Source organism: Gymnogyps californianus, chromosome 11 (assembly GCF_018139145.2).
Source record: "Gymnogyps californianus isolate 813 chromosome 11, ASM1813914v2, whole genome shotgun sequence".
NCBI classification, from domain to species: Eukaryota; Metazoa; Chordata; class Aves; order Accipitriformes; family Cathartidae; genus Gymnogyps; species Gymnogyps californianus.
Window position 1 is genome coordinate 2,498,854 of NC_059481.1, and position 27,665 is coordinate 2,526,518.

Here is a 27,665-nt window from a genome sequence, read left to right on the forward strand (position 1 = left end):
GCAGGTGAGACATGGAAGAAGGTGTGGGGAACCCTTGGTCGTGGGGGGAAGAGGGACAGGGGAGACCCCGGCCACTGTCAGCAGCATCCCTCGGCTCCTGGTGAGAAACACGGCACTTGCTGGCTCTTTTCCTTTCTTTATTTCAATGATCACATTCTCACTTTGGTCACAGCTCTGAAAGGTTTTTTTTTTTTTGGTAGCTGTTGTGGTGTTTGTTTTTTTCTCTTCTCTAATTTGAACCTACTTTCTATAATATTATAAAATTATACAAGTACAGTAATAACGAGTTGATAATAAATAGGTATCTGTTAGTTCACAAAGTTAAAGTGCTTTGAGAAGGGATGTAAGAAGCTCTATCCTAGATTCGGGGGGGTATCTTGGAAATGTAGTGCAGTAGGAAGCTCTGGCCCGTTGTCTGTAGTCACAAGAAGCCGCCTTGCCAAAAAGAGCCCTCGGGCACTCCTGAGTGTCTCGGAGCAGGCACGGAGCAGGAGCTGTGCTGCTGTGACAGGTTATTGGAAGCATGAGATACGATGCCCCCTCCGCTACACGGCCTGAGGCTGGGGCGTTTCGGTCCTCGAGAGGGCTGGGAAAGGTTTGGACAAGGTGTGGGATCACCCCTTGCCCACAGGCGCGGGGAGAGCATCCCATTTTTCACAGTTTAGTCTTGCTCGGAGACCTCAAAGCCCGAGGGAAGCAAAGCCTGGTCCTCCCCCGTCCCCTCACTGTGAGGGAGAGGGGCAGATCTGCTCTGGGCGGTGGGGACAGCCACAGCCCCCCTGAGCCCGTCGGCATCGCCCTGAGATCAGCAGGCTGCCGCCTCTTTCCCTGAGGAAGCCCGGTCCCTCTCCCGGAGGAGAGGCGCTGGGAGCAGGGGCTGCCTGCTGCCCACAGATAAATGCCCTTAGCTGCCTGCAGAGTATTTGTGCGCTTAAAACTTCTTCCCAGGGCCTCCCGGGTTTGGTTTGGGCTCTGCTTCCACCTTCCCTTCCTGTCCCCTTCGGTCTGTCCTTCCCCACATCCCAAATCTAGTCACCTTCCGAGGCTTTTCCATGCAAAACGCTAACTTTGTGCCTGCCCTTGCCTTGCAGGTTTCCAGCGGTAGTTCCCGATCTCCCTCCCATGTCAAAGCCAGCTGCGAAAAAAAAACCCCAAAAACCCAAAACCAACCCTAAAACCCTTCCAGAGCCCAATTCTCCAGCTCAGAAGGGGACTCACATGTGACACTGGGAGCGTTCCAGCTGCTCGCCAACCCAAACAGACATTAGCCACTAAAAACTTGCAGGCGTCCGTCCCCGCTGGGAGCGAAGCACAGATCAACCAGTTAGAAAGGCCAAGGGCTGGCTCCTCTTCTTCATCACATGCATGTTCCCAAAGAGAGGAGTCATCGTGCCCTGAGGATCAGTGCATGCACATCGGCAGAAGTCCCCTGAACGTCCGCACCCAGGGCAGGCTCAGGACGATAACCAGTACGGAGCTACCAGCGCGGGCTCGGGGAGAGGCTGACACCACTCCCTTCACGCTGCTGGGTACAGCGAACGTCCCCCGCGTGTTAGGGTACCCCTTCCCTCCCTGTCCCCAAACCCTGCTCCATCTGGCCCTGCGGTCGCATCCTCCTCGCCGTGACTCTTCCACCAAGGCCAAAGACGGAGGGGTTGCTGCCCAGGACCCCCTTTTGGGACAGTCAAAGATTAATGTCCAAGGAGTGACTAAGAATGGGGATCCCGCCTCAGGAGCGGACAGCAAGTGCAGGAAGAGCAGCAGCAGCCAGGACGGTGGGAAGACAGTCCCGTCGTGTTCAGTGGAAGAGCCCCACCAACACCACCATCAGGAGCAGCTGCAGCCAAGAGCCAAACGTCATGGTGGCCTGGCCCTTCTGGGACATGAACCTGAGCTGGTTGACCAGGCGTTCCTTCACCAGAGCCTGCTTGAAGCCGTCCTCCTCCGAGATGCAGACGTAGTGGCCGTAGTGAATGTGGCTCACGTTCTGGATGAAGTGGAAGCAGTCCTGCTGGGGGTGGGTGGTGTTGCAGGTCTTGATGAGGCTGTTGTTGTGGTACCAGTTGTAGGTGGCATAGTGGGACTCGATGGGACAGTTGAGGTAGTAGCGGGAGAAAGGGACGACTGTGATGTTCTGATAGTCATCTGCTGGAAGAGATTGAGAAGGAGGGGATGAGACAGGCACGTCCAGGAACCGTGGATTCCCCCACAAGTCTGGCGGGCAGAACAGTTGGGTTGATGGGGACACGTTACACAGCCGTTTAACAACAACGGCAGGGCCTGACCCACACCTGGTGAAATCCGTGGGACTCTCCTCCCAGGACATCAGCAAACACAGAGTTTAAGCCCTCTCACCCAGCTCAGAAATACATTATCTAGCAATTAACTCCAAGCTGAGACTTGCCTGGTGTCTTGGTTTCAGCGTGGTCATTCCCAGTTCCCCAGCAACGAGTTGCAACACTTTGCACAACCCATACAAAGACTTGAGAATCAGTCACCCTGCCCCAAACACCCCCCGGATACACGGCCTACAGCTCAAAACCTTTACCTACCTTCCTTAATATCCCCCTTTTGGCACTTTCCTCGCCACGGGTCCAGGTTCAGGTTCTGACGCACCTCCCTAGCAGACAGGAATAAGCACGAACAAAGCATTAACATCAGGGAAGCAGCGCTTCAGGGCAGGAAAGGTATTGCCCATACAAGATGCGGTGGATCAGATAAGGAAGAAAGTTTAAACACCTATTATCTGGGTAGGGAAAAATACACCCCACCCTCCCACTTAGGAGGTTGGTGGATGACAAATGTGAGACCCAGCAACTCACCACAAGCGACTGCTTTAAACAGCATCACAACCAGCAGAGCTACGCACATTTCTAACAGCAAAAGAGGGGCTGGGTGCTCAAAACCCATTGACCTCTCCCTCTCCAGAGCAGGGGTGCTGCGGGAGGGTCGGATCCCTTCAGAGGCAGAGTTTTTGGGGACAGCACAAACGTCTGCGCTGCTACTGCCTGGACACGATGGGCTCATCTCTCTCTCTGATGGGAAGATGGCCTCAAAACCATGTGCGGCCCTGGCCAGGAAGGGGAATACTGAGGGTCTGGGTATTTCTCACATGAAAGCAACCAGCTGAAGGTGACTGTCGTGGTTTAACCCCAGTCAGCAACTCAGCACCACGCAGCCGCTTCCCCCTTCCCCCTCCCAGTGGGGTGAGGAGGAGGAAAGAGGGGAAAAAAAAGTAAAACTCGTGGGTTGAGATAAGAACAGTTTAATAACTAAAGTAAAATATAATACTAACAATAGTAATAATGAAATATAATAAATAATAATAGTAATGAAAAGGAATATAACAAAAAAGGAGGGGGAGGAAGGGAAAAAAAAAAACAACCAAACAAACAAAAAACCCACCAGCGATGCACAGTGCAATTGCTCAACACCCGCTGACCGATGCCCAGTTAGTTCCCAAGCCGCGATCCACGCCGCCCGGCCAACTCCCCCCTGTTTATATACTGGGCATGACGTTCCATGGTATGGAATACCCCTTTGGCTAGTTCAGGTCAGCTGCCCTGGCCATGCTCCCTCCCAGCTTCTTGCACACCTGCTTGCTGGCAGAGCACGGGAAACTGAAAAGTCCTTAACTTAAGCGCTACTTAGCAACAACGAAAACATCAGTGTGTTATCAACAGTATTGTCACACTAAATCCAAAACACAGCACTGTACCAGTTTCTAAAAAGAAAGTTAACTCTGTCCCAGCCGAAACGAGGACAGTGACGGAGAAACAGCAAGCTGTCGGCGCCACGTACCGGTTCAGATAAACCGACTGACAACTCCCGTTGAACCACCCGCAGTACGGGTCCCTCGCCAGCAAGCAGCTGTCACAGTTGTTGCGATACACCCTGCACATGTCCATGGGTATCTCTATGACTTTATTTGTTGAGCCGACGTACAGCATCGCCTGCGGGAGGGAAGCAGAGGGGCTGATCATCTTGGCACTGCGTCCCAGTGCCACCTTATGAGTGACTAGCACTTCTCCTGCAGCGTCACGGTGATATTGGGGTGGATTTCACCAGTGGGGCTGGTAGGTCTCCAGGCAATGCTGTCACATGTCCCTATCGTGGGAGGGGAAGCAGCCATCCTTCCCCCACCAGCCCTGCGTATAAATGAGTTTGCTCCATCAGTGACAGCAGTGTTGTCACCTCCGGGATGGAGCACCAGCGCTGTCTGACAGCTCATCTGCCAGCAAGGCTGGACAACGAGAGGGAAACTGCAGAGGGAGGAGAACAGCGTGCTGGGATTTGGCCCAGGGAGCAAACAGCCTCGTTCTTCCCTTGCCTCCAGAGGAGAGGAGGTTTCCGAAAAGCCCCGTTGCCCACTGACCACACAGAGAGTTACCCAGGACTGGGGACATCAGCCCAGCTGTTAGGATTCAGCAAAGCACGCTGCGGGACCCTCCACAAACCCACCCAGAGGCTACTTCCAGATCCAGGGGCTGTCATTAAACCATCTGTCCCTGCCTCCCCTGCTGCCTGCTTTTAAAGCTGCAGCCCGACCCACTGTTTTCCTCTCTACGGAGCAGGCAGAGACTCACCCTCTCATGGTCCAGGATCATGGACTGGATCGGGTCCTTCTTTGGGAAGACCTGGAGCTCCATGATGTTCTGCACCCCATCCGGCAGCTCCACGATCTTGTGGATAGATCCCTTGTCTAGAAAGAAAGAGGGGAGAGCCCTGATGAAGCACGCTGAGAGCAGAAAGGCAAGGCAGAGGGGCTGCAGGCAGGGGTGGGGAAGCCAGGCAGAGAACCAGCTCTGCCTCCAGCCCTCGCTGTGGCAGACAATACCCACTCTGCAGAGCCAGGCTTGACTGGATTCCTGAAACGAGCCACCCAGGGAAGACAGGACCTTTCTCAGAAGGAGCCTGCTTGCTCTTGCTAGGAAATTGTCCCCCAGACAGTACTGTTTCCCACAGCAGAGCCTTGTCATCCTCCCAGCCAAGAGCCAAGAGGAACCCATTTCCCATTGCCCTTCGGGATCTGGCTGTGCCTGCTTTGATCAGCTGCGCTGTAACGGCCTCAGCAAGAAAAACCAACCGCTCTCGAGCTCCACTCTGCTTTGATCACTGGCCTGTTCTTGCGTGAGCCTCATCTCACCGCCCGCCTGAGGCTGAAACTTGGGGTTTTGCCTTTCTGTTTTTCTAATTAAACTGACTATCCTCCCCAGTTAAATGACTCCAAATGATGTGAGAAAACAAGTCAGTTTGGTGGAGGGGTGGAAAGGCAGATCCTGAGGGAAGAGGGCTCAGGAATCCTCATTGTTTACCCTCTTTTAAGTACTTGCACGGTTTCCCTTTCCCAAATAGTCGCTCCCTTCTCCACCATCACCCAGGGGGAGGTGAAAGATGTGACCCCAGGTCAGGCAGGGATTAGGACCCCCCAAGTGCTGGCCCTTGCCTCCGCACCCGCCCCAGCGAGGGTGGGCAGCTGCCCTGCCAAGCCCTGCATCTTGGAGCAAGCTCCCTGCAAGCGGGACTCCGCAAGGCGTTAGCTGCATTTAAGCTAAGGCTTTCGGCAAGACAAGAACAATCTGAGCGTGCGTGGGCCCTAACCCAACCCAGGCCACCTACTGAGAGCCGTCTGCATTTTTTTTAATCACGCATTAGTAAACAAAAGCCCCAGAAAGTCCCTTCACAAGTGCCAGCGAAAAAATCCCAGCACAGTGCAGAAAAAGGGATGAGCACAGCTGTAGGGAGCAAGCCCGGGGAGATAGGCAGGCAAGAGAGGGAAGCGCTGGGTTAGGGACCTTTGCACCTTCTGGGCAGCGAGTAGCTGGCGCTGCATGGGAACCCCTTGCCGCCTGACTGAGCTCGCCAACCTTTTGCTCTCCATCCTGTTCACCTGCAGCTCAACTGCCTTGGCCCAGCTCCACAGCACCTCCGGCTGCCCCAGGACCGCTGTGATCAGCTGGCTGTGGCCGCAGCCAGAGGTGCTGACCTCGCAGGAAGTCTGCGCTGCTGCACTAGAGCAAGCAGGGACAGGAGATGACAGAGTGGGTCCCTTTGCAAAGGATTTCTGCTTGACAGTGTGAAGCTGCACCTGGGGAGAGCTGTGCTACCCCTTCCTTGCCCTGCAAACACTTGGCCTGAGACCTACCACAGGCTGAAGCAGCCCAACTGGGTAAATCCCACGTGCTGCGATTCTGCTTTTAGCCTGTCTTTGCCTATGCAGCCAAATCAGATGTATTTAGCTGTACTGGGACTTGGCAGCTCTTTTCTGCTTGACAAACATATGCCAAGCTGGGAACACAGCCCCTAATTTTGCTCTGCACTGAGGGTCTCGTCTGCTTCCCTCGGGTTCCCTGTGCTCGAGGGGAAAGCAAACTCTGGGGAACTCCAAAGGGAATGGTTCCCAGTACCTGTTGCCAGATAAAGCACGTTGTAACGACGTCCGTCACCCACAGAGACCTCGTGCACTCCAATCTTCTGGTAGCGGTGCTTGTTGTGGAATAAGGGGCTCTTGGTGGGGGAGAGGGGCTCCACCCGGTCCTCCACCTCTGGGTGGCTGTCGGCTATCTTGAAGGTCTCGCTCGGGGTGTGCTGTCCAGAGGAAACGCACTGCGGCAAGAGGGGACAAAAGCCACTGTCAGAGTCCAATAGGTCCCTGAGGATGAGGCTGGAGGGCAGGAGAGCAAGGCAGGGCACAGCGCGGATCCCTCAGCCCAGAGGAGGATGCCCAGGCACGGCACACAAGCCTGCCCTGAGGGTAAACACAAGCCCTGGGGCTGCTGTGATTGTGCTCGTGCCAGGTTCTGCCAGCAACCTCCCCTGTGGAAGTCGCAGTTTAGGAGACTCATGCCCTGTCACCCCCCCGAGAGCCTTAGGGGAGCCTCCCCCCCACCCTGCTGTTTGCTGCCAGGTCAGTGGTGCACTCGTAACCGCAGGGCTGGGCTGCAGGTTGGCTCGGCGAAACCCGTGGGATTAGCAAACACAAGGCAAGACGTCGTCCTCCAGCTTCACTCACGAGAGCTCACAGACCTGTTTGCCGAGGCATGTAAGAGCCCATCTCCCCTTGCTTTCTATGAAGGCGTTGGACCTTATCCAGCCTCCTTCTGTTTCCAGCAACAAAGCTCAGATCCTTCCTGCACTGCCTACAACCTTCCTCGCTGCCCCAGCTCTCACGTGGCTGCTCAGCGGTGGGACCGTCCCCTCACCTGGCCCAGCTACTCTGACAACTGCAGTGGCAGAGCAGGGACCAGCTCTCCTGGCCTCGGGAGGCCTCTCCACTTCATACGGGCATCTTTTATCACTCACTCACCTGCCCAGGCTTGATCTCTGGGTTGGGACCATTATAGCCTTTGAGTCTGGATGTCTGAAACACGTTGTCAATGTCCCCAAAGGAATAGACGCAAACAGCAGAGCTTCCCCTGCGGGCAACGAGACAAAGAGAGGGTCAGGGAGACACTGGCCATCACCCCTATGGCTAGAGCATGGCTGTGTGCATTGTGCCTTCGCTGACTGTGTCCACTCTGGCTGTTTTCCACCGATGTGCCTGCCAGAGAGACTAAAGGGCTGAAAGAAAGGATTTGGCCCACGGGACAGGACATCCCCCCGTTTTGCAAAGTCGCTCACCAGGTGTTTGTGAAGAGCCCGTAGACTTTGGAGTGCCGCCAGTTACTCGCAGGGACAAAGAAGACATCTTGCAACCAGTTGAAGTTGCCCTTGGTGACTGGGTCGACACAAATCAAGCTGGCCTTCAGGAAGGTGGTCCACTTGGAAGCAGAGAGCGAACTGGTTCCCCCTTTATCTTCCTGGAAGAAAGGAAAAGCAGGGAGTCAGGGTTTGGCAGACAAGAACACAAAGTCCCCCCCGTCCAGCATCTTGGATGGATAACTGGGATGCTCCATAGGTATATTTGATGCTGGTCACTGCAGCAATCAAGTACCTCTAACATCCCAGCGAGACAGAAAAGGGCTTTCTTGCCCCTACAGGCAAGATTGGAGCCAGAGGATGGGAAAGCCAAAGGAAATGGCCGTACCCCACACGAACTCTGTGGCAGAGGAGAGAATTGAGCCAGAGGGGCCAAATCATGTGCCGATAACACCAGCTGACCTGGCATGTCCATTTGCCACCCCTGTAACACTCTTGCCTCCCCACCATACACTGTTCCCGTGTTACCTTACACAGCTGGGCCACTCGGGAGATGTTTCTAGGGGCCTCGGGACTCTTATCCGGGTTGTCTTCACGAAAGAAGTAGTAAATCTTGTCCTGGTGAGGCTCTTCGTGCCTTAATGTGGTGGCTTTGACAAACTGAGGGTCTGAAAAGGGAAATGAGCCATCAGAAGACGTTGGCCTGAACACACAGGTTTCACCTGAAAAACCACCAGTGGGGACCAAACCAGCGTGCTCTGCAGCTAACCACTCACCCTCAGACAAGATGAGGAAATGCAGACACCGTCTGTGCTCCAGGCAAAGGACCGGCCCAAGCCCATCCTCTACACCTCACCGGTGCAACGCACTAACAACCGCTCTTCACGTGCCACCTTCCCAGTGGGTTCCCCCTTCCTCTCCCTCCTGCCCAACTCCACGCACCCATTCCCTCGAAGGCCAAGTCCCCGGAGCCCGGTGAAGCCTCGGCTGCTTAGCAGCAAAGGAAACCCGTTCTCCCTTCTTGCGCAGGGGAGCTATAATCATATAGGAAGGCTTCCTCAGTGGGAATAAGCCGCGCTGTTGTTTGTGTTTGCTGTGGAAAACCCAATGATGCTCTTCCTATTAATACATCGCTGCCACAAAGGGCATCCCCAGCAGCGGCAGGGTCCCTCTGAGCATCGTTAGTTGGTGTCCCCATGGCAGGGAGTTCTGTGTAAGTGTGGGATTGGCCTCACGGCTCTGCATCTATCAGGTTTGTTTGCCGGTGCCTTGGTTGCCCCCCTCCACTGCCCTGCATGAACAAGTCCTGTTTTGCCCTGGTGTCATTTTGATTTGATTTTGTCTTTGGCCAGGGGTTCAATAATCTCCCATTCCCCAGTGTCACTGGGGAGGCTTGGGGGAAGGCGATGTAATAAGCTCATGGAAATTGAGGAGGGTCCTTTCTCTCTATTCCCCACCCTGTCCCATGCACAGCCCAACATGTTCCTGCCTCAAGGTCTCACCCCGACTGGGGATTTGGAAAGAGTCACTGCCCGGAGTAGAAGTTGTTCTTCCTGTTTCCACCGCCGCATGGCAGCTGATGGGCACCTTTACACAACCATATTTCCTTCCAGCATCTGACAGGGGACTTGCCACCCATTTCTCTCCATTTCCCCATCTCCTCACCCTGTGCAAGAGGAACTCATTTGTCAGTTGTTTTGTCCCAGAAGCAAAGAGGTGAAATTCCCGCAGCTGGCAGCAAGAGAGCTGGAGGGAGCCGCTGGGTCCCTCCTCACCGGCATTGCAGATCATCCACGGCTCGAGGGGTGACCGAACCCAAGCAAGAAGCTCTGGAGCTACACCCCAGCTGGGCAGAGAGGATGTACCCCTCCAAGCTGTGCCGTGTACTTATGGCCCACAGTTGTGGACTGACAAAGAGTCCAACTTATCTGCCTGGTGGGGCAAAACAGCGGGTCCCACGCCTTCAGGATCTCCCCTGTACTTACTCTGCATCACTGTGTCGCTTGTGTACAGCTCTCCACCCCCTCTCACTCGACGGAAACGGGGTATCTTGCCGTTCTGCTGGCTCTTCTTGATGGTGGAGTAGATGTCATGACCTGTGGGATAGGAAGGCTCATTTGTAGCGGGCTGTTTCCGGAGGTGGCAGAAGGGTTTGTGAGAAGAAAACAAAGAACCAAGAACTCTCTGGGCACATGGACTCACAGAGATGGTGGATACAGGTCAAGAAACCCAGTCCTCACTGCCTAGGACTGAGCAGGCCTGGCAGGACTCCCCCAGTCCTTTTCCTTAAAGAGTGGCAGGGACAGATTCTTGCTCTACCTCTGGGAAGGATCCTCATCTGTCCCTCTGCCAGCTCCGGAGCAGTGGAGTTACTGCAGGACCCTCCTTCCCCGCTGTTTCCGTTGCACTCTACCCTCCCTCACAGAGACTCAACCCCCATGCCCTGGACAGGAATAAACAACCTTGTGCCATGCTCTGTCCTAGAAGGATGTGCCTTTCAAGGAGGCAAAAGCAAGAAGCGCTAAGGCCAGTCGCCAACCAGAGCAGAAAGACAAAGCCCTTGGAGCAGCCTCAAGGTGCCCCTTTTCGTTACAGAGAGCCCAGCCTTCCTGCACAGCACTACGACGGAAAATATGTGAGCAGTCAGACTTACCGTCTACGACGACGAGGGTATTTGAGTCAGGGGTGAAAGGAGCAATACCCCTCCCGTCCCACGAAGTCCTCTCCTTTCTCTGCGTCTGGGTAAGGACAGAAATGGTTCCTAAGCGTGATTAGTTCAGGGAAGGCAGGGGAGCCAGGTGCCCACTGCCACCCCTGGGACAGGAGGAAAGCAGTTCTCCTTGGCTGGCACAGCCCAAACGAGGGAAGGACGCAGCCCATCGTCGAATGGGTCAGGCAGAGCCCCTCCTGCAGGCAGGAGGTGAGGAGAGGGAGGCTGCGACAAGTGAACACAGAGGTGGCACGTGCAGACCTCTGCTCGTGCAGGCTGTCCCGTGCTGTCACGATAAGCTCCTCGAGGGAGCTGGCATTTGGGCATTTCAGAGCACTCTGAGAAGGAAGGGGGATCAGGGCACCATTTTACAGATGGAGATAGCACAAAACAAAAGAGCAAGTGCTTTGCTCTGGTCTCATCACAGGCGGCCACAGCATACCAAGTTCCAGCAGGTGGGAGCACAGGCGCCGGTCCCACACACTAACATCCCGTCTCCATACTTCTCCACTAACGTCAGGTAATTTTTATTGTCATCCTGCAATAGAAAGAAGAGGAGCATGAGCGGCGGCGAATGGCAGAGCACAGCCCCACAGCTCCAAGCCCACAGCACTACCAAGCACGCTGCTATATGGCTTCCTAGCTTTTTCATGGGTCTTAAAACCAGAGGAGGAAACCAGTATCATCTCATCTGATCTCCTGCGCCACAGGCACTGGAGGTGTTCACCCAGAGAGAGCACGTGAGGAGCATACACAGTTCCTTCCCCGGCAGTTCTTCAACCCAAGTCCTCCAACCCTCGCCCATCCAGCTGTTCCACATGCTGTTCCACCACAGGTAGGACCTACCGAACTCCCAGGCATCGTGCACTGTCCTTCATTTTTCACTGGGAAGTCTTCCTAGGATATAAGAGAAAGAGATATGCTTTAATTCCTTCCCTCTAAAAGCCAGCTGATGTGGGCTCAGCCCCATGCACTACATGCTAGTCACTCTCTTCGCAAGAAGCAAAGCAAGCACGTCAGTGAGAAGGTCATTAAACACCGCAACGCCACCTTTTTCCCCACCTCAGCATTTGAAAACCCTTGGGGAGGCTGGGCTGGATCTCTCAGGCTCTCAAGGCGATGGGGAGAAGTGGGGATGCAGGGCCAAAGCAGCAGGCATGACTGGCAGCCAGCCTGAGCTGCTCTCCAAAGGATTTTGGGAGAGGATCTGTCGTTGTGAGGAATGGGTGTTCAATAGTGGGGGGTGGTGTCTGAGGGTTGGGACACACAAACCACACTGATCCCGGGAACAAGAAGGGAAGTATCTGGGCCCAAACTTCAGCAACCGACTTGTTTGAGAAGGACAAGAAGGGGTCACGAGAAAGCCAACTGGGGGGGTTTCCTGCTGTATTAACTCGGTGCCCAGCTGATCCAGAACTTCCTGCTTTTGAGGAAAAGCAGCCTGGGCTCTGACAATGGAAAGGGACGGGAGCATAGCTTCTCTCCACTGACGTGAGTCTGAGCATCCCTTCTCAGGCTAAAGAAAGGGTCCCTCACCGGAAAAATCCTCCCTCTGGGGCAGCAAAGACCTCAGGAGGATCAGAACCTAGGAAGAACCCACCCACGGTTAGCGTAGGAGACTTCCCCCTTGCTGCAGCCATTCATCATACTAACATTGCGGCTTCCCGGATGGATGGGGCAGGCTGGGCAGAGACCAGACCCTTCCAGGCCTGACTTCGCTACTGGGAAAGACATTGAGCAAAGTATCTAGCGTTTGGGCTGTGAGACAGATGTTGGACACTTTCTTATAGGGCTCCCAGGGCCAAACTTGTTAGCAGAGCATCCTTACCGTGTAGTTCTCATAGGTTGCAAAGTCATAGTAATAAAGCTTTCCCTCTCCCCCGATGTAGATGGCTGAGCTGTTTTCTTTATGATAGAAGACCGGGTACTTCTCACTCCTGGGAAACGCATACTCTTTCGCACCTAGGAACAGCACAGAGGAGACCCTCACCAGGGGAACCGCAGCTGACTGCGGAGAGCACCCGCAGCCACCTCAGGCTGATCAACTCCCTTTCCGTGTCCTCGGTGCGAGCGATGAGAAAAACAAGGACACGGGGCCGGGGGCCCTCTGGGATGGCTGGCCCAGCGCCAGGCAGGCAGGGAAAGGCAGCTCCCAGGCTCAGAGCTGAACTATTGTCCCCTTGGCCTCAGGGGACAGGAGACCTGCACAATGGAGCGGGCCCCGCCTGGCCCCTGCAGGGCTGGTGATGGAGGAGGAGGAAGGGAAACTTTGATGTAGGAGCTCTTGTAGGAGAGCAGAAGCTCAAAGTGACTTAGAACAGGCTCTGCAGCAGCCAAGCGAGTGCTGCCTTCCCACCTGCTCTAATGGCCGAGTGCCTCCTGCCTCCCAGCTTTGAGATGAAGGGCTCCCTCCCCTCTCTGTCCATCCTCTGACAATCACTCCAGGCAACTGCCTCGTAGATTTGGCTCCTGCATCCTCTTGCATTTGACGTGCCAGCAGCTTTTTGTGCCCCGCTTTAGGACCCCGCACATGCTTAATTGGAGCTGTGAGTTCTTATCTGGCTGAATGGAAGAGGAGCTGCTGTGCTGCCTTGCAGCTGGGGGTGAACCTCCCCGTGCCCACGGGGTAGATCATCTCCTACCAGCCGCAGTGCGGCATCACACCTCTCCTCGCCAGCCTCCAGCTGCACTGTCGGCAGCCTCCCTCCAAGGGCCAGGAGGGATGGACAGGGTTTGGAGTCCCCAGGCCAGAGCCCACATGCGACAGAGGAAGGGTGCAGGCAAAGCCACAACTCATGGGCTCCACGCCCCCACGTGTGAACAAGAAGTGAGCTGCAAGACCTAGGACCCACGTCACAACCTGTTGCTGCAGATGGGAAGCTTTCCAGGCCCAGCTGGGAGGAAGGACTGCCTGTCCTCCATTCTTTCCTTCCTCTTTCACCTTCCGGCTTTTCCAGCTCCTCTTTCCTAAAAAGATCCTCCCTTCCCCTCTGCGTTGCCAGCTCAGGTGTGGGAGGCTGGCCCTGCACTGCCGCACAGTTGTGAGCCTCCTCCCCTGGGGCTTTCGCTGTCCCTCGATGGGGTCCGCTGGTCCTGCGTCCCTCTCCAAGATGGTCCAGCTGCATCTGGGCAGCTTTGAGCAGCCGTGCCGGGGCCCAGCTCCGCAGCAGGGTGCAACGCACGTGGCACATGTGCACTGCCGTAGGCTACCCTGTCCCCTACCGTAGTTTGCAGCAATGACATGAGAGGGATTGCTCCTCCGAGGGGGAAAAGTCTTCGATCAGGACTGACCTCTGCTCAGCGTGACAGGGCACTCTGTTTTCATCTCTCTCTCTTTTCCCTTTTCCAAAGAAGAGGGGGCCTCTCTCCTGGCAAGTGCTGCTGCTCCCAGCAGACAGACAAAGGCTGCGTCTGCCTCGGGAGCTGGCTGTTTGCACAGACAGGCAATTAATCAGTGGCACGTGTCCCTCTCTATTTATAGGGGCACTTGGCAGGACAGGCAAAGGACATACTTTGCATAGTCCAGCACTCCCCCTCTGCCCAGAGCATGCCACGCAGGGGTCCTGCCAAGGCTCCGCAGAGCTGGAAGTAAAAAAGACTTATTAGAGGTCACTGGGGCTACTGAATGCCTGCTTGATTTGCGGCTTTTTTCTTCACTGGTCTGGTCGCACCTCCTTGGGGTCTCTAATCCCTGCAGGGTTAAACGGCACCCAGCCAGCAAGGCTTTCCTATCACCGGCTTGGCTAACGGGGGGTGCTGCCAGCCACCACCTTGTGATGGGAAACCCTGCCAGACCCACGGGCCGCTGTTTCGCAAGGGCACCTCAGCCGCAAACACAGAGGGTGGAGGTGTGCCGTGGTATAGAAACCATCTCTGCCCTCCAGCCTACAGCTTCTCACGAACGCAACACCTCCGGGCCGCACTGCCCCTGCACTGCGGGACAGAAGCCAAGGGGCGGCACGGCAGCGGCGGGGTGGGGGGGATTTGGCAGTCGGGACCCCGGAGTCAGGAAAGCCCAGCTGGATGACAGGCCTTGCCTGCTCCCCGTCCTCTCCCTGAGCATGTGCTTTGCCTGCTGGAGAAGCTGGTATTGAGTCTTCTCAGACTGTGCAACTCATTTGCCTAAGTGGCCCTACAAGCAGGAAGCCAGCTGGGCATGCCAGCTAGCTCGGGCACCGCACCAGCCACAGACTCAGTCGATGCTCGCTGGGGAGGAGAGGACTAATCCCCTTTTCATCAGCCCCCTTCCCAGCTGTCCTCAACATCCCCCTCTTGGCCCAACCTGTGAAGCAGGCAGGCAACAGCCCACGCACACGGGAGCCCCTAAAGCCCTTCTCCCCCATCCAGCTACCACTGCCAGCACAACCCATCGTCAACACGCCGCAAGCAGGTCTGGCCGGACTTCAGCAAACTGCTCTTGTTTGCAAACCTCCAGCCCGGCCCCTAAATTTACTGCTAATCCAGGAAAATATACATCTGCAGCCATTCCCCACTCCCCTTCCTCCACCTCACCCTTTTGCATACTTCAGCCCCATGTGATCTTATTACCTTTGGTTTCGTTTTGAGGGTTTTTTTTTTTTCACAACACTGCCTTGAGTTGTTTCTTAAGCTCAGCTTTCAGAGCCGTGCCAACCTGCAAGGACACACTTCTCTGCAAACAGCCAGAAACAACCAAGCCCAAAACAATAATTTGGTTGGCGCCAACATATTATTTATCCTACTGCTCCCCAGGGACTGCACTGAATCACTAAGCTAAGAGTAAACAGCTCTGCTAGCCAGGGCCCAGAAGTGTGTTTGCAGCTCCAGCGCTGATTTAACTTGATCTGGAAGGGAGCCTTTTAAAGGTGTTTCCGTGAGCGGTTGCTGGGGTCCCTCTGCCTCTGCATCAGCCCTCTGGCTGACCTGCAAAGCTGGCCTTCAGCCCCTGCTCTGCCTTAAACAGCTCGGCTTAGGCAATTGGTTTGATCCCCTTCGCCTCTGCTTCTCATCTGGCAGGATCAGGGGGAGCAACCCTGCACCCCCGAATTGGGGGCCTGGGGTATAAATGGCTTCAAGAGCCAGGGATGACAAGGCAGAGGGCATCTATGGCCCACACTATGTCCCCAAAGAAGGGGACATGCCTCTCCTAGCAAGTCCAAGGCTCCTTTTGACACTGCAAAGAAAGGCTCACCCCCCTGGAAGGGGGAAGGCACGACCCTGCCACCACCCTCCCTTCGAAATCGAGTCCAGAGCTTCAGAAGACACAGGGCTTATTTCCAGAGCCTCGCTAACCCCGCCGAGTCCCTTTGCCTGGCATTTACTGCAAACCCCACCGTCAGCATGCAAATCAATGGCACAATTGTCAATTGAAATGCTAACCCCAGTCAGGAGGAATGAATGGGAGAAAGAGCGGCTTTGTGCTTTGCAGGCGAGATGGAGAGTACCAGACCAGATTGAAGAAGAAGAATAATATTAAATGAGGGAGAAGGAGGGAGGCTGGTGCATCTCGGAAGGATGCCTGCAGGGTGAGGTAACGGAGGAGGAGGGAAACGAAGAGGGAGATGCTCTGGATGAGATGAGGTCAGGGAGGCTCGTCCTAAACACAGAGCAACACAGATAACAAATGGAGCAATCCTGTTTCCTATCTGACAGGGTGAAACAGGCCTGCCTCCCTAGGCACGGCGTGGGCAAATCCAGCTCTAATGACACACCGAAGGGCTCTCTGGCTCCCTTTGGGTTCAGGAGCCCCTTCAGAAAGGCACCAAGAGCCTGAGCAGAGCCTGGACCTCCCCAGCACCACGGCAAGGTCAGGCTCTCAGAGCATCCCAGAGCTTTGTGCGGGGGAAAGCATGCTCCCCACCTCCAGAACAGATGTCCAACTAGAGAAGCAGCGTGGGCACACAGCCTCGCTGCACGCAAACTCAACAACCCAGCTCTCATCCCGGCTGGAGGGCTGACTCAGCTACAGCGGTCCTTCTCCCCTCCACACTCCACTATTCCCCGGTCTGGCAACTAGCTCCAGCATCCCAGACACTCAGCTCAGTCCACCGGCTTGCACGGTTTTCAGCACCGGCAGCGGGCGAGTCTTTGCGGGTCTACAATTCACTGATGCTGGGGGAGGACTACGTCTCCCTAAAATGGAGGTGACGGTTTGAATCTGCTCTGGTGCCAGCATTTTAAAACAAGGAACTGAAATAAAGCTTTGGAAAAACAAAAAGGGAAGGAGAACGAGATAAGAACCTGCTGCTTCTTGAGAGCGGCGCTGATGCAGACGAGAGGCAGATCCTTTACTTGCTGCTCATAAACCCCTTGTCAAGTGGGACCCCCCTTGGAATATGAAGAGGGGAAACCGGGCAGGGTATGGGGTTTACCTGCTCCCTGGCATTACCCGCTCCACACCACGGGGCCTGTGCTGCCCTGAGCATGGGAAGTTCCTCTAGCTAAGCTGCCTGTGTTCTCCCCAACTCTCCTGCTGCTGCCATACGATGGGGACACGGGGCTGGGCCACCCGCCAAATGGCAAAACGGGATTTAAACTGGTGCAGCGCTGAAGCTCGCCACCACGGCAAACTCAGCCAAGTCTCCAGCGCCGCTGCACTCCCCGACGCCCAGGCAATCCACCCAGCAGCCCCGGGAACTCTTCTCGCTATAACACGTTACAACGCTGTCAGTCGTCACTGTCACGCATCCTGCCCTCCCCGGCACGACGCTGATGACACTGCCACCTGCTCTGCTGCCTGTAGGTCTGGCAGCCAGCACGCTCCTGCCTGAATCACGGCACTGGTCGGATCCTTTCCTGGTTCCCTCCTTTTCCAAACAATTTCTCATTTCCCAGGTTTTATTTCTTCCTTCCTTTTTGAATAGACTGAACAGATTACGACCTTGATAGCAGCATGACTCTGCTGCAATCCAACTGGGATTGGCTCTGACGGCAGAAGGAAAAGCTGCCTGCTCGATGCTGACTCAAGGGCTGGCAATGCAGGGGGGTCCCCCGGGTCTCGTCCCCTACACCTGTGCCAGGAGCCCTCATCCCCCAGGAATGCGAGCCCGGCCGTGAGTCAGGGCTGACTCTGTGCTCCAGGCTCCTGCACATCACCCCGCTTTTGGGAACATGAGAGCCATCTCGACTCAACTCGATGACATTGATCCCTCTTCCGCTCCCCCAGCCCATGCAGGATGCATGACAAGCAGCCCAGCATGGGCAGATTGACTGCTTTCCTTTAAGGGCCAGGAATGTGACTCAGGTCCGCTGCCTTCGTCACCCACTTTGGGGTGAGGACTCCAGGTCCCAGCTCTGACATCACTCCGCAGCACGGTTCCAGTTTCACTATTCCCCCAGGCGAGACCGGGAGGATGACTCCCGGATTTCCTACCTGCTTGGCCAGATACCAGCCCCGGGAGCCCCACCAGCAGACCATCCCCTCCAAGGGGAGCACGGGGGGTCACAGCACCCACCCCAGAGGGATGGAGGCACCCCATGGGGCTGCCATGGGTCCCCTCCATCCCTGGGAGGAGGACTGGACTGAACCACACTGCTCCCATCCAAGAGCCACGCACCATCTGCCTCCCCAGCTCTGCCACGGATGCCAGCAAGAAGCCAAGCTGCCTTTTTTTTTTTTTCTTTTTTTTAGATGATCTATAAATTCCCAAGTTGAGACATTTCGGAAGGAGGAAGTATGTCTCTGGGGAGCTGCTGTGCTTACCGAGCAGCTAGGTTTTCCTTCCCCCGTGACTTTGCCCAAAGGGAGCAATGTGCCACAAGGAAACCACAGTCAGGCCGGGGAGGTGCTCCCCAGAGCCCTGCTCGCCCGCCAGCCGACCCCTTCCCAAGGGATGGACGCCTCGAGCAGTCTGATGGGCTTCTGGGACCTGGCAGATCCTGCAGAAACAGGGGGGGGGTTTATAGGAACAATTTGTCTCTAGATGAGACGACCCAGGAGGGACACTCTGGGAGGGTTTGCTCTGACCTGCCACGGAGTAAATCGAAGGGCTGTGAGTTGCAAGTTCTCCAACACGCCACCGGCCAACACACCTCATGGAAAGTGATATGCTTTTGCGAGAGGGGTTTCTGAGAAAGGTGCAAAAAGGCAATGCATGTGGGAAACCACTTCCTTCTCATTGCTCACGAAAAAGCCTGGCCCGTCATTCCTTCCTCTCCCCAGCTTTCGGCACCAGCACGCTGCCGAGGCATTTACCTGCCTCCCTGGGAGCCGGAATCCTTACAGCCACCTCTCAGCGCTGGGGAAGCAGCGGCACAGGCTGAAGGATCACCCCTTGGGGAACATCGCTCGGTGTGCGGGGCAGCCCCGCACTATTTCAGTTCAACCTATGCTCCAACATCAGTCATTTCTCAAAGAAAGCAAAATAAAAAGAGCGGAACCAATACAGCCCCATCCCCTATAGATTTCTATCCCGGACCCCTAAGAGCTCCCTCCAGAGCCCTCCCAGGGCCAAGTATCATCCTTGTCCCCCTTTCACTCCCTCCCTGTCCCCTACCTATTCAGCTTGGCATGACGTAGCAGACTGGGAGCATGGCCATGAGCTGGTGCCCATCAGCCCAGTGCCTGGCATGTCTCAGAAGGGGTTTATGCTGCCTGCCTTCCCCTCCCGGTCTCCCCTGCCTTCTTTTCAGGATGCTTGCAGGGACCCCCCAAAACTCCTCTGCGGTATTAGTCTGCCACGGGCCAAAAGGCACTGGGGAGCAGCAGCGGAAAACAGGCAGCCAGAAAGAGTGCTAAAAATGTCTCTTGCTGAAGTAGGACCAGACACAGACACGTGGTTCCTGTTCCTTAAAGCCCTCCGTGCTCTCCTAGGGGCCACGCAGCTCCCTGCCACGGGGAGACCCCTCAGCTCGTGCCCACCATGAGCGCTTTACACGGCAGCCACGCTGCTTAAATCTCTCCTCTTCCTGCCCCGAGCACACAGCACAAGCAAGAAAACCACTGAAGAAACATAGGTACACTCATTTCTCGTACCAAGTGCCAGAGTCCAAGAGCAGTCACCGGCTGTGACCAGAAGTTCTACAAAGGGCAGGGTCTGGAAAGCAGATCAAACAAGCCCTGTTGCGGGCATCAGTCATGTCCTACATATTTCCTAACTGACATAGCCTCTCCTACCGGGACAGGGAAGGGCGCTGGCCAGGTAGGGCAGCAACTCTGAGGTCAGAGCAGCTGCCTTTGCTTTAGCCAGACACTCCCGCAGATGCATCCCAAGAGCTTGTGTGTGCCCAGAAAGGATAGAGTAAGTAAAATGGTTTCCCAGTGAAGGCAAAGTGCTTTCTCATCAGCCCAGGGTGGGTAAAAGCCCTGACTGTAATTTTCCCATGCCCTCCATCCTGTAGGAAACGTTGCGGTTTGGTTCCCGAAAGCAGCACAGCTGAGAGTGAGGACTTGGGCTGCGTGCTGCTCTCCTTTTTGTTTTCCATCTGGGACCATCGTCCTTCACACGGAGAACCGGTGAGCCCAGCATTGGGCAGCACAGGCAACCCGCAGGAGGCTGGAGAGCACCGGGGGACATGTAGCCCTGAGCCCTTGCACAGGCATCCACGCACTTGTGGGAAACCCAGAAGAGGTGTGAAAGCACAGAGGGGAGACGTGCAGCTGGGAAGCCCACGTTACTCAAACCCAGACCCGATTGCCTTACACATTTCACTCCTCTTTCTTATTTTAAGTTCACAGCAATTCAGAGCAACAGGTTTAATCAATTTGGTATTTCTCATCCTGTCTCTCCCCCAAGAAAGCGTGGAGACAAGCAGCATTTAATCATCTGCCAAGAAACCTCACGCTATCTTTTCTTATATCCCTCCCTGACTGCTTCCGACTCCCTCTAAGCACCCCTCCGAAGGAAGGGGGAAGGCCATGGATGTATCAGTAACATCTACATCCTCTTCGCAGCGGGACTTGTCTACCCTCGGCCAAGCTACATTCCTGGCTGCCACCATACAATGCTGCTTGCCTTTTCTTTGGCTTCTTCCCCAACCGCTCCTGAAGACCCTGCAAGCACGGGGTGCTCGTGCGGCTGCTTTCTGCTGCCCTCAAGAGATCCCTGCCATCAACAGCAAAATGCTCCGGAGCAGAGGAAACAATTCAGCTCGCATTATCGCGGATATATCCTACAAAAGCTCTCAGCCCGTGTGCAATCCAAATGCCCGGGAGGGCCGCGCTAGCACAGAGGAAAGGCTCAAAGCTCGCAGAGTACACTCTAACTAGACAAATATGCTTTTTTAGAGTTACACTACAGAAGGCAAATATTCTGGTGCATTAATGATTTCCACTCTATTTCTGGTAAGCTCCGGAGCATCTTGGCAGCAGGCAGCAGTATTCAGCGCAGGGGTGAGCTAGGGCAGGAAGAAAGAGGAAAAAAACCTCTCGGTTTAGTAACCCAGCTGCTGGGCATGAGCATGCCCACTCAAAAGCTCTTCTGAGAGCTATGCAGCCTATATCCCCTTTGCGAGGGGCCTCCAAGCTGGAGCAAGAGCCAGCAGCAGTCCCAAACGCTCACTCAGCAAGCAACAAAAGAGACCCCTAACCTGCAGCTGGGAAGGAACAAGCCTTGAATTCAAAACCTCTGCCATCAGGCAGGGCTTCATGAACACGGGCAGCATTGCAGGGCTCCGCTTACCCTCTGAAGGCTCAAACCAGCGCGCTTCGTGCTCCAAGAAAGATGGGTTTCTCCTTTTTAAATACAAAATGACTACATGACAGGCACGGCAGCGTTTTCTATGCATACTAACACATTAGCAATATCCCCCAGCCCCCCCTGCATGCTCACCCCCCCAGAATTATGCAGCACTGAAGCCTGTGCCACTGCAAGATGAGTCCAGAGCCTTTGATTGCACGGGTGCAGCTTGTCATCTAGCAGATACTTTTTTCCCTACCAGCCCTGAAGCCGAGCTGCTTGCTGCACCCTACGGATTGCGGGCGCTAAATTTAGAGCCAGGTTTTGTTACTTTCCAAAAGCCGTTCTCTGTAATGACAGTCCTGAGCTGTGCCGTGTTCCTGCTGGAAGCTGGGGAACTTTCTCCTGTGATTACGGTATTTTATTATACGGTCACTGGAACAACGGCAGAACAACAAAAGAATGGTTTTAGCAGGAGAGCTGCTATCTGGAGAGCACGGCTGCCCCTCCCACTAGGAAGATCAGTTTCCAGAGACTGATTTATCATAAAAAGCCTTCCAGGATAAAAATTGCCCCGAGCACCTCTATGAGCATCCACCAGCAAAACAGCCGCTTTACCTTTTAGCTTAATTGGCAGCCATCTCCCACCTCCCTGCTGCTGGTTAGGGCAGGGCAGCTGAGAAACCCTTCTCGGGCACATGCCCTCTTCTCCCAGCCCAGGGGAGGCTAGCCAGGAGGTGGACACAGGGTAAGGGGACCTGTGCAGTCCCCTGTGGAGCCTCCAGCCTCTGCAGAGGTTTAAAGGTGGGAAGAAAGATCTGTGGCTCTGGAGCGAGGATGAAGTTTCAGTTGCCTTATAGAAGACAGATGAGATTATGCATGCAGCAAAGGGGCTTCCTCGCTAGATTGGGAAGGGCCCTGTCATGCTCTTTGCAGCCCTCCTACCTGCTGCTGTAGGCTTCCCACCCCTGTAACGAATATCAGCTAGGTCCCAGCCCTGCAGCCTTCTGGGTTTGTGCCGGGGAAGGCCATGCAGACCTTCCTAGCATCCCCTTTCTGCCCGCTTGACCCCCACCAGCGGGAACACACAATACCCATTCTTCTCACGTCCATCTTTGGCGGCAGCGCCGCATTACTCAGACTTGGAAAGCCAAACCACCGCGCTGCAGTCAGTCATTTCAAACCAGACGCTCAGATCGGACTTTCCAAAACTTGCGCTATCCAAGATAGGAGCAAACCCATGGCCAGGGTTGTTGCGAGCAGCCCAAGGGCAGGTGTCTGGCTGGGACTGTCCATGCGTTCCCCAAGAAAACTCCCACAGCTCCTTAAACTTGCAATTTCCTCTCCCTCCCAGTACACGCACGCCCTATAAAGGAGAATAATTTAACCCAAGTGGGTAATTAGATGTGGAGTCATCGCTGCAGGAGGATGCTGACACCAGTCAACAGGGTTCAGACTGGGGACTGGATAGTTACAGTACTAGAGAATCAGAGCTGTCATCAAGGGCAATATTAGGTTTATTATACGAAGCCTGTTGCTCCAGACTTAAGCTGCTCTGAAATTCGTAGAGACGGTAGGAGATGCTTCCGCATCCAGCTCCTGTGGCACTCTTACAGCATTCCTCTGTCACATCAGACACAGACACAGCCTACTACACCGGGTGGAGCTGGGACTGAAAAAAGCGCCCAACAGGAGGAACAAGTCCTATTCTTGGAGTAACCAGGAATAGCCGCACACCATAGGATGTAGCTCAACAGGACAGCGCTGGCTGCAAAACAAGCAATTTCTTCCTTCTAACTCACCTTCCAGCCCTTTTTCTGGATACAAGCATCTTTAAAAAGCATCTTGTGCTCAGTACTTAGATTTAGTTTGTACTCAAGTACTCAGGCTTAGAGTTAGTTTGTCCTGCTTTAAGGCACCGAGCCTGCCTACATCAACTACAGAACACCTTCCCAGGTCAATTTTCTGCAATTCTGACCCTGAATCAGCCCAAGGTCTGGCACAGAGCCGGGCAGCGGGTCAGCAATTCGCATCTGGCTCTCTTTCCCAGCCCTGAGCATTTCAGTGCAGCAGCCACAACTTTTATTAGTTCATCCATGCCTGTTGTTTTTGTGTCACGCTTTTGCAACAGGAGGTGGTTGTGATTCACGCGCTTGGTTTGTTTGGTTTCTCTTTTTCAATCTGCACAGAGCAAAAAATATTTTCAACCAACATTTTATGATACCAGCGTCACCCACCCTGTGAAAATGAGCCGTCTGCAGAAAATCGCATTGCTAGGAAAGTGAGAAGCTTTCTCCTGGAAATGTCAATGCTCCGAGAGCTTCATGTGAAACTGTCCTACAAAGATGTTTCACACTCGTGGCATCATGACTCCTGAGAAAATAGTGCCACTGTCACTGAGGAGTAAAAGCTGGTGCTAGCGCCACAATCTCTCATTTTGCCACCACTCCCCATCAGCATGAGTTCGGCCTCATCTCTGATCACCTCTCTTCCTCCTTTGCTAGCTGAATGCAAGCACCATTGCACTGGCGGGCATGAAGAGCTCCTAGAAGACCTCCTACAGCACTCAGAGATGCTTGCTGGCACAGTTTTCCCAGGGCAAGGGGAGGCGGCTGAACTTGGCAAAGCCCAGGAGCTACTATGGGCAGTGTGGGCAGTTTCCAGGAACTGCCATTTTGACATCCCCCCCGCCGTGTCCCAGGACAGGCTAGAGCCAGTTTACCCAGTCAAGGCAGCCAAGGGTCAAGTGTATAACCTTTCTTTTCCCCTGCCGGACCCGCTTATCTCCTGTGAGCTACACACCAGCTCAGAACCCGTCCCCTCCAGCTTCACCTGTTACTGAGAAAGAGGGGAATAATTAAACTGTCAGACCCCATCCTACCCCAAGCTATAAATGCAGCAAGCAACCAGAGAGGGGCTGTGAGTTTGTCTCGGATCTACGCACGTGCAAGTAAACAGGGACAAGACAACCTTAAGCATGGCAGTAGCTAAAAATTATTCCTGTGCTACAAAGGCCCCAGGCTATAGCAGCCTGACCCAGCTCTCGGGTTCCTCGCTGTCCTCACTGCACTCCTCTGCTCTCCCAATGCTCGGTGACTTTCCGGTCACGAGACAGGCAGCCTGGGATGCCACCCTCCTGCTCTGTACAGAGGGGCTGTATCTGCTCGCTCTGTCACCCAGACAGCTTTGCCCAGCCCCGGGACACAGCGGTCAACGTCTCTGCAGATGGATCAGAAGAGTAAACACGGTATCTGCGCTGACAAGCAAAAGCTCAGTGTGGGATGCGAACACACCTTTTTCAAAGCAAAGCCCAGCTGGTCAGTGTTTAGTTAGAGAAATACATGGAGGCAGGGGGAGGATGGAAATAAAAGGGAAGATAAGCAAGAACACAGTGTGCAAGGTTGAAGCACTTGCTTCGGCGCCAGCGCAGGCTGCTAAGGCTGAACTAACTCCTACTCTGCAAATCTCAACAGATACGGAACTTGCCATTTACAATCTTCCTTCATTAGAACACTGGGGAGGGTAATAGCCAGAACAGACCCTGACCCATCTGTGTGCTGGGTCAGCTGCAAAGGGGAAGGGGGGGGCAAAGTCCTTGTCAGTAAAAAGGATCTTAAGCACTTTAGATATGACCAGTGGTCCGGAGCTGACCTCAGCCCTTTGCTCCGAGTGTCTTTCCCCTAAGAGGAAGAAATCCTGCAGAGTCAGACGTCCTTTCAAATAACTGCTTACCCAGCCAGACCCGAGCACCGGCCACCTGCGCCGGCCGCTGGGAGGGCTTCAGGGATCCCTCACCCTGCCTTCGGTGGCAAACGCTCCCAAGCACGGGTTCAAACTGGGCCGATCTTTGGGAAAAGCGTGCCCCTTCCTCACCTCCTCCTGCACTGTGCTGTGGCATCAGGGAGGCAAAATAAAGGCAGAACAGCGGCCGAGGCCTTGGGGCTGGCTTTATACGCACTGCATTCATAAAAAGGCAGATCTGCAGAACACTGTGCTCCAGCCACCCACCGCCACAAGTCCAAGTCCCCAGGACTGTGAAATCACTTAAATCCAGGAGCTCCAAGCACTGAGACAGGCTGACTCTGTTCCTTTGCCTTCAGATCCAAGCTCGAGATTGTGCTACCTAAGCCCAGCTACATTTTTTTTCCCAGCTCGCAATGTCCGCTCACCTATTTCTTGCTACGAAACCGGACAAGGGACCACGGGGCAAAACAGCGGAGTAATTCAGGCTGCCTGCAGCGAGGCCAGGGCTCTCTCCCTGGGTCTGGAAGGGTGCTGGCGAGCGGAGCAAGGCTGAGACACAGAAGGGCAGCTGCAGCTTTGCCCAGCACCAATTTCCTCCTCTCCCCCAAGCGCCGCAGCCCAGGGAGGGATCCCACACATGTACTCTTCCCTCCTGGAGAGAGTTGGGCTGTGGCCAGCACCAAGAATCTCTCCCTTCACCCGCAGGGCTGTAATGTCTCCAGGTGTCTTTGCTGAGGCTGCCATACCTGGTGCTAGTGATGGGCTGTGGCGTGTAAGAAATTTAATTATGTGAAGAGCTGCCAGCTCCCGCAGAGCCCAGGGCTGAGGCCAGCACTGCACCACTGCAAAGGCAGCACACCAGGCCCAGCCCTGGCATGAACACCCATGAAAATGTCCCGGACTGCTGCTCTTCTCCATCCAGCTCCCAGCCTCCAGGACCAGGGCTTAAGCCGCAAATCAAGCCCTGTAACACCGTCACCTCCATGGCGAGGGACGAGCCTCTACACTTGGATGCAAACAGCAGCAGAGTGCTGACCTACAGGTTTTACTAAAGATGTTGTCCTTGCCTTTCACTGTGTCTGGAGCACTGGGGAAGTTAAAGAGGGCTCCCTGTCGCATCCCCTTTGCCCCTGTCCCATTTCTTCGCCATCCCCCAGAGCCTCCTCTCCACCCTCCTCCTCACCCACAGACCCGCTTCCTAAAGGGCAGAGGTTACACCGAGCAAAATGCAATCTGCTAAATAGGACACAGGACTGACTCTTAATGAGTGTGCCACACAGCTACCTCTGATACCTCCCTAACTAAAATCCCTCTCGGCCTGTGTCCTAGCTAAGCTCGCTCGCTCTCTCAAAAAAAAAAAAGAGAGAGAGAAAGAGATAAGCACAAGCTGATCCCCTTGCAGGGAAGTGTCCTAACATTAATTGGCTTCGGTGTTTCTAGGTGACAGATCCTCACTGTGTTCAATGCCAGGAAAGCCACCCTCTGACACAGATGCAGGAAAAGGCCAAATGACCGTACTGCGTCAAGCACAGTACCATGGAGCACAGCCAATATAATAATGCCAAGCACAGCCCACAGAGACAGGTGGAAGTCAACCACCCGAGCCTCCTCTTCCCCCTCAGCACAGTTTTACTCCAGGACAGGCATTTCCAACCACACCAGACCCCGGCAATTTAACTTTCCCCCCCCCCCTCCCCTAAGCGGGGCAGGGGAAACGTCTATGGAGAAATGCGTGACCCCCACCCTCTGTTCAGTCTCAGGCTCTGTGCCTTCTCCCCCACTGGCATCCCCTTTTCTGAGCCACTTCATTTGCCAGCAGATAAAACAAATGACGCAATACTAGGAGCAACCTTTCGCTGCCCTCCCTGCCGGTGTTTCTCCCCTTCGTGCGACGGTCGTGGCAGGCAGAGGCCACCTCCGAGCCACGCGCCCACCGTCCTTCCCTCTGCTCCTGGCCCTTCATCTGCAGGCAGCAATGGGCCTGAAGAAGAAGGGCATAATAAATAACGGCAGAAGAATAACAGATGGCGCAGAATAAACCATGGGAAATTTGTGTCCTCTGAAGTTGTCGGCGAATAGGAAACACAGAGGAGCTGTTGTACTGCAGAGCAGCGTGAGATCCGCAGCTCAGCTGAACCCGCCGGCTTAGCCAAACACCAGAACCACCAGGGACAAGACAGGGTCTTTTGTTAAAGCCTCCCTGGAGGGTATTAATCCAAAAGCTCGGAAGACACATGATAACCAGTAAACGTTAGTCTGCTCTTTTCAACGCGCGAAGCTTAGGCTGTAGTCTAAGCTTGCTCCTTGAAAACATTTCTTTGTTCAGTTTCTGCTAAGATTGGATTTGATTATAAGTCCTTGCATGCCATTTCAGATGTATATATTTTCTCAGAGAACAGAGATCTTCTGCAAATATTTACTCACAGAACTCATTTGCAGCTAACAGGGTAAGTACATCAGATGAATAAGAAAATTAACTTATGCAAATACACTTCTCCATTTCTGCCTGCAAGTTACGGGAAACGGTTACTGTGTCTGTTTCAGGGCTTTCCAACAGCCTTTAATATACCCAGCTTGTAGGAAAATGTTTTTAGAACATAAAAAGGAAAGGACTGGGCAAGAACAGGGATCTAAAAATTCAATCAAAAGCAATCAAGGAAGCCAGAAGCCCCTTCCTGAGATCACAGGCGTTTTAATGAGAGCCAAAATTCTCCCCAAAGAAACAAAAGAAATAAAGACCAACTCTTCTCAAAAGACAAGACATAGGTAGAAAATACACGGCGCAGGCAGTAGCTGTCAGCTGCAGACACTGCTGCTGCTGCTGCATCTCAAGGTTGCAGCCGACCGCAGCCCGGGACTTACCTTGCGGAGCTGTGATGATCCTGGGGTTCACCTTGGAGCGCCCCGCTGCCCACATGCCCAGCTGGCTGGCCCACAGGGCCACGAAGAGGGCGACGGGTGACCTCCTGTCCATTTCT

The 27,665-nt window shown here is 54.5% G+C and overlaps 1 protein-coding gene across 2 annotated transcripts; it reads right to left on the bottom strand.

Annotated features, from left to right (window-relative positions):
* Positions 1 to 1,547: 1,547 nt before the first annotated feature.
* On the bottom strand, positions 1,548 to 27,665 carry SEMA7A (semaphorin 7A (John Milton Hagen blood group)). 2 transcript variants are annotated; one of them, XM_050903580.1, is made up of 14 exons: positions 27,550 to 27,665; positions 12,177 to 12,310; positions 11,195 to 11,245; positions 10,791 to 10,886; positions 10,292 to 10,376; positions 9,624 to 9,734; positions 8,167 to 8,306; positions 7,621 to 7,799; positions 7,307 to 7,415; positions 6,408 to 6,606; positions 4,587 to 4,702; positions 3,802 to 3,953; positions 2,553 to 2,620; positions 1,548 to 2,145 (listed from the first exon to the last, which is right to left on the bottom strand). In XM_050903580.1, exons 1-14 carry the CDS (start codon positions 27,659 to 27,661, stop codon positions 1,799 to 1,801), a joined length of 1,899 nt encoding a protein of 632 aa, XP_050759537.1. In that variant the 5' UTR covers positions 27,662 to 27,665; the 3' UTR covers positions 1,548 to 1,798. The 2 variants fall into 2 exon arrangements, with proteins under 2 accessions (XP_050759537.1, XP_050759536.1); XM_050903579.1 differs by having other exon boundaries at positions 1,548 to 2,148.